General features: G+C 37.4%; 1 protein-coding gene across 1 annotated transcript; it reads left to right on the forward strand.

Annotated features, from left to right (window-relative positions):
- Positions 1–2,991: 2,991 nt before the first annotated feature.
- hmgb2a (high mobility group box 2a) lies at positions 2,992–5,279 on the forward strand. Its single transcript, XM_084106742.1, has 5 exons — positions 2,992–3,192; positions 3,880–4,038; positions 4,229–4,380; positions 4,461–4,635; positions 4,705–5,279. Exons 2-5 carry the CDS (start codon positions 3,892–3,894, stop codon positions 4,873–4,875), a joined length of 645 nt encoding a protein of 214 aa, XP_083962868.1. The 5' UTR covers positions 2,992–3,192; positions 3,880–3,891; the 3' UTR covers positions 4,876–5,279.
- Positions 5,280–6,195: the final 916 nt, after the last annotated feature.

The following is a 6,195-nucleotide window of genomic DNA, read 5'->3' on the forward strand; positions in this document are numbered from 1 at the left end:
ATGGGCCATACTGGGGTAAGAAGCCCCCACCCAGGGATATAATTATATATAGGCAACATATATACATATATATACATATATATATATATATATATATATATATATATATATATATATAGGCCCTATATGCTGTTTTATATGTAAAACACTAAAACTATTGTAAAAAAATGATTTGTGTAACAGGGTTGAGGGATTACTGAAGGACGGAACTAAATAATGTGATTTTAATGAATAATCATGAATTTACTAATTTAAAAAAGCACAGATAGATAGTCACGGGAATGGCAAAATGTATGGACTTTTTTCTAATTATATTATTCATATCTCAAGTACACGTTCATAGAAGGCCATGAGGGAAATGACAAAATAGGTGGTGTCAACTGAAAAAACAAGATAATTTCTAATATAAAGATAATGTCATTATACCGGTTTCGTGGAATGACTCATATACTCTTTGGAACACAAATCATCCTATCATCAGGTTTTACTTGCAGTTAATGCAGCTCTAGTGTTGCTGTCATTAAAAAGCAAAAGGAAGGCAAACCAAAAACTAAGAAATCCTGCAAATCATGTTCATTTCTCAATTACTTTTCCCTAAATTGTTTTGCTGACAATACAATTTGTAAATAATAAAAAAAAAAAAAAAAACGCAAAGAGGCGCTGTACAGTCATCCTAAACCAATTCTTGCACTCTTCACATTTGCAAATAAGATGATAGTTTTGGTTTGCATCAGCATGTCTATTCTTGCCAGCTTGGAGCACTCTTAGACCTTATGCGACAGAGAAAAAAGCGCGCAGCAATTCTTTAGAATTTAAATTGTCTTTGAACTTCCGTTTTTGCGGTCGCTCTGTTTATCTCTATGGCATCGCTGTCGAGGAGTAATTAGCTGGTAAAGTGGATTTACTTATTGTAAAGTTAACAAAAGTTATCACGAGGATTGTAATGTTTAGAGCAGATGCCTTAACAAATGTCAGTAGACCGGGAAGATTTTAAAACGAGCCGTTCATTCATAAATCTGCAAGATCACTGTGAAAATACAGACCGGAAGACAAAAGACAACGAGCGCGGCGCTGAAAAGGGGCGGGGCTACATAAGGTCTATAGCACCACACCACAGATGAACAGGATGTGTTTCATGCAGAAATCTGAACGGAAGGGCATGTTACAAAAAGAAAGAAAAGAGGACAGTGTTTCACCTGTCCATTTTTCTGTAGGCCTATTAATTGCATAAATCTAAAGGAAGACACATTTAAATTAGCATGAGTCCAAAGACAAGGTATGTCTGACAACAGAGGGACACTGAAAAACAAAAGACCAACAAAAACTAGTTTTAGTTGTTGAGCTAGTTTCTAAGTCACATTTGGGATACTTAATGCACTCCTGGTTATTCACAAATAATATTTTTTTCTCTTGCACTTGTTAAAACGTCAAATCTGAAAAGTGCAATTTAATGCCTAGCTGGTATGTATTCTTATTTAGTCTCTTATTTGACCACATTTCAGACTTGCGTTATCCCCGATCATGCCCTTTGTGCTCAGACAAACTGTGCTTATAGGGTACTTAGACAGCCATTTGGCTAATTCTCTAGAACTGTTTTACACCTCTATTGTCCTAACCTATTGAAATCCAAAGGGAAAATGTAGTTAGATTTGAATGTGAGGTGCTGTTTTAGGCTCTAATGCAGAGGTAACAGTGTCATGCTAATGACCTCATTTAGTTATCCATCACAGTTAAGTCTGAAATACATAATTTTGTGCAAATATATTTAAGATTTGTGTGTATAAATATATCAGCTTTTAGTGATCTTTTTAAAGTTCTTATAAATACACAATTTCTTTAATATAAAAGTTTCACTTCTTTAAATACCACCAAACTGCTCTTGTTCTTCATATACATTTCAGCAGAGTTCCAGTTGTCCATCCCCCCTTGGCCTTTCAGTTGTCTGAACAGCTGAGAGTGTTTTCCACAATGAATCTTGATGGCACATATTTCATGGAACTGGCTTGAACTGCCCAGACAAACACTTCAGATTAGAATTTGTCTTTTGTGTGTGGGTGTGTGTGTGTGTGTGTGTATATATATGTGTGTATATATATATATATATATATATATATATATATATATATATAATGTAAATGACATTAGCACTGGCACAATTTCATAACATAACTTGTATAATACAACAGCAGCAATTTATAATTTGTCCAGGCCATGCTGTTATTAATGCTATACAGTGATTCTAGCAGATATTCTTACAGATTTCTCTTAAATATATTAAGAAATAGAAGAAAATAATTGCTTGTTACTACAGTTTTAAGTATGTTTAAGTGAACTATGCAATCTTTGTCTTCTGTTTGTCATATTTGTATTCTGTTGTATTACTTGTCTTTATAACATTCAATGGTAGGCTACTCTAACGACAAACGAACGCCCTTTCCCCCACAAAAGGTTAAAGTATCACGTGATCATGTGTTTACTCATGTGTCGTCCAAATGTGCAGATTACGCTGCTGCAATACTTATCTTCTAGACAAATTTATATAAAAAAAAATGCGTTGGAAACATGGGGCAAGATTTTTAGATTTAAATGGGAAAACAATCATAGTAATGAAAAATCATAGTAGCCATGACTTGGTTTTAACTTGGGAGGAGGTGTGAGCAGAGACCCAGGGCGTGCCTTCTTTAAACCCGCATCAACTCAGACTTCAGCTTTTGTCCATATGGCGCGACGTTGTTTGTGCCAATTAAAACTAAAAGCCTTCGAACCCTAATTCTGTTTGTCATAGTGATCCTCCCTCAAATAATTTTACTCAGAATGTGCAACGTATTAATATTTGTTACATAAAGTCATTTGGATAGAAGAACGAAACTGGGGCGCATTTCCTTGATTCAAAGACTTACCGCTCATTATTTTAAATCCCTAGTTCAACCAATAGCTGACGAGATCAGTGGCGTCGTCATCTGGATCTAATTTTCACGAAGAAACTTGACTGCGGTCATAGACAGCCAATAAGAATTCAATACCGTGTCTAGAACGTTCCTGATTCAAATTCGAACGTGTCCCAACCAATCAGACGAGAGCTGTGAGGGTGGAGTCTATGGGCATTTAATCAAGTTTGTGCGCCCTGCAGCACAGCTACAAAACAACAGTTTACAACCAGAGTACGTGTTGAGCAGTTGAGGCTGATTAGAGGTAAGCTGCATGTCTTAATGTACCCGATAAATCTTTTAAACTTGAGCTTTTATCGAATATGTCTGAGAAAGATAACGTTACACGGTCGCGTTAGAATCTTGTATGATACTTTTAATACTTTTTACAGCTACTACAGTTGAAACCAAGCAAAGTGTTGTTTATTTAAAAAAAAAAAAGTGTGTTATCATCTCAGCTGTAGCTTTTTGTAGCTGGTTACGCGAGCAAGTAGATTTAAAGGATTTTACCAGCTTAGTGATCTCGTGAAGTTAAGAGCGTAAGCAGCCATGGCTGGCTTGAGTTCGAGGTCGTAATGGAGCGCAGCGCTCGTGAGACCGAAGCGGCTAAAAGTGCGCTAAAGTTGTGTGCCGTACAAACTTAACGTTACTTGGTTTATTTACTTTCAACGACTAGAGTCTGAAACTTAATAGCCTTCATACATTATGGTGCATATTTCCTGCAGTTTAGGCGGGAAAACAAAATGGAGGGACGCTTATTGTTCTAGTTGAGTGATCTGGTGAAAACGAAGCAGGAACTTGATCGGATTAACTAGCGTTTAGTGCGCGATCGTTTCTCCGTCGCTTTGCTAGCGCACAAAGCAACAACATAGGTTTTGACTGAACAATACATGCTGCTGTTTCTGAGGGTTATTTTCTTTTAAATTGGTTTTTGTCTCTTTATCACTTTTAGCACATTACAGCCATGGGTAAGGATCCTACTAAGCCCAGGGGAAAGACGTCCTCTTACGCCTTCTTTGTGCAAACCTGCCGGGAGGAACATAAAAAGAAAAATCCAGGGACATCGGTGAACTTCTCAGAGTTCTCCAAGAAGTGCTCTGAAAGATGGAAGGTGAGCTGAACAGAAGGGCTGCTTCAATGTTTTTCCGGGGGGTGGTGGTTGTTGTTAGGGAGGGGGGGTGGGGCAGAATTACACGATGCATCTGTTACTCAAGTGACTGAGGCAAATGTAGGGCGGGAGGATAAAGGGAGACACACTGCGCCTGCCTGGCACAATCTAATCATAGTCTCATGTTTTTCAGACCATGTCCTCTAAGGAGAAGGGCAAATTTGAAGAAATGGCCAAAACCGACAAGGTCCGCTATGAACGGGAGATGAAAACTTATGTGCCTCCTAAAGGTGCGAAAGGAGGGAAAAAGCAGAAGAAAGACCCAAATGCTCCTAAGAGACCACCGTAAGTAGTGCACAAATGGACCCCTGAGATTTTTCTTTTATTTGAATATTTATTTTAAGTAATTTTTCTTCCGTCATCAGATCGGCTTTCTTTGTCTTCTGCTCTGACCATCGCCCGAAGGTGAAGGGCGACAACCCTGGCATCTCTATTGGTGACATCGCAAAGAAACTTGGGGAAATGTGGTCCAAGCTTTCACCAAAGGAAAAGTCTCCATATGAGCAGAAGGCCATGAAGCTCAAGGAGAAGTATGAAAAGGTAAAGGTTGGCCCAATTCAGGTACTTTTGATGGCGTTTTGCTCGTGTTAACAAGTATTTGTGTACCAGGACGTTGCTGCATATCGCGCCAAAGGAGCAAAAGCAGAGGGTGGCAAGAAGGGTGGACCTGGCCGGCCAGCAGGAAAAAAGGTGGAAGCTGATGATGATGATGATGACGACGAGGAGGAGGATGATGAGGAAGAAGAGGACGAGGAAGAGGAGGATGATGATGACGATTAAACTATCAGGAAAACTTGAGCTGAGTTGTTTGCAAAACAATGTGAATGCATTTAAATTTTTCAAGACCTGTACAGAAATGTGTATAATTGAATACATATTGAGGTCATGTGCTGTTTTGTAAATGTAACAGCTTTTTTTTTAAGCACTGCTTTTTGTCTTGATAGCTGTGGTTGCTTGTTTTCTTTCCCTGTTTCATATTATTTCTACTGCCATTTTAAGACAAATGAGGAACAATTTGTGTAGTGTCTCAATTTTTAAAATGAGCTTTAAAAGTTGTGTAGACTGAAATCTTTTTTTTTTTTGTTATTAAATTTTTGTATATTATGACCAGTTTCCCTTTCCACTGTGTGCAATTTTGACTTCATTTGACTTATTAAAGATTTTTGCAGAATTTGTTCATACTGCATATTGTCAGACCGCATTTATTCATAGCAACAGGTCCTGATTAAATATCATTGAGGTATAAAAACTAATTTAATCATTGCCTAAGCAAATTGTATTAAACCAAGCATTTTAGTTTTAAATTGAAACTGTTCAGCTTTGGCTGTTTTACAGACTATTTGCACTATTTTACTTCAAACAAGCCAGCTTAAAATTTTGGTGTTTTAAATTAGGCTTAGTTTCTTGTGGACTGGCCATGATGCTATTGTGAGACCATAACTATGGAGTGTAATTGTTACTGACTTTAAAGGGATGGTTCACCCAAAAATGAAAAATTGTCGTTTACTCACCCTCATGTTCCAAACCTGTATGAGTTTCTTCTGTTGAACACTAAAGATATTTTGAAGAATGTTGATGGACTCCATTGTAGGGAGAAATTACTATGGAAGTCAATGGCTACTGTCCACTGTTTGGATAACAGCATTCTTCAAAATATCATCTTTTGTGTTCAATAGAAAATAGAAACTCATACAGATTTGGAGCAACATGAGGGTGAGCAAGTAATGACAATTTAAATTTTTGGGTGAACTATCCCTTTATATTGAGGTTTGTTTCTTAATTGTTGGTTATCAGGTTACCCTGAAGGGAATGCTAATCTCACCCGTGAATAATTTGATCTGAAAAAATAAGAGGCATAAATGCACATGTAACTTAATCTGTAACCAGAGTTACAATTAAGTGCTTTAATGATTTATGTTTGGGCTGAGATGTCCTTCTGCTTGGTCATGTGACATGTGGTCCACTATATAGGTTGGGTGTATTGTTCTATGCAGTGACAATAGATGTATATTGTACATTTGACATCTGCTCACCTACTGCCTTGAACAACCTAATCTGCATATGAACAGTATACTGGGATCACTTCCACATTAGCAGGCA

The sequence above is a fragment of the Abramis brama genome (assembly GCF_963993115.1).
Source record: "Abramis brama genome assembly, chromosome: 2".
NCBI lineage: Eukaryota > Metazoa > Chordata > Actinopteri > Cypriniformes > Leuciscidae > Abramis > Abramis brama.

What these genes read in the sequence shown, in the direction of transcription:
- hmgb2a (XM_084106742.1), top strand. Translation starts at nt 3,892, where the DNA reads ATGGGTAAGGATCCTACTAAGCCCAGGGGAAAGACGTCCTCTTACGCC. An exon ending in AGTGCTCTGAAAGATGGAAG is followed by an intron (nt 4,039 to 4,228) that starts GTGAGCTGAACA and finishes CATGTTTTTCAG; the next exon opens with ACCATGTCCTCTAAGGAGAA. An exon ending in AATGCTCCTAAGAGACCACC is followed by an intron (nt 4,381 to 4,460) that starts GTAAGTAGTGCA and finishes TTCCGTCATCAG; the next exon opens with ATCGGCTTTCTTTGTCTTCT.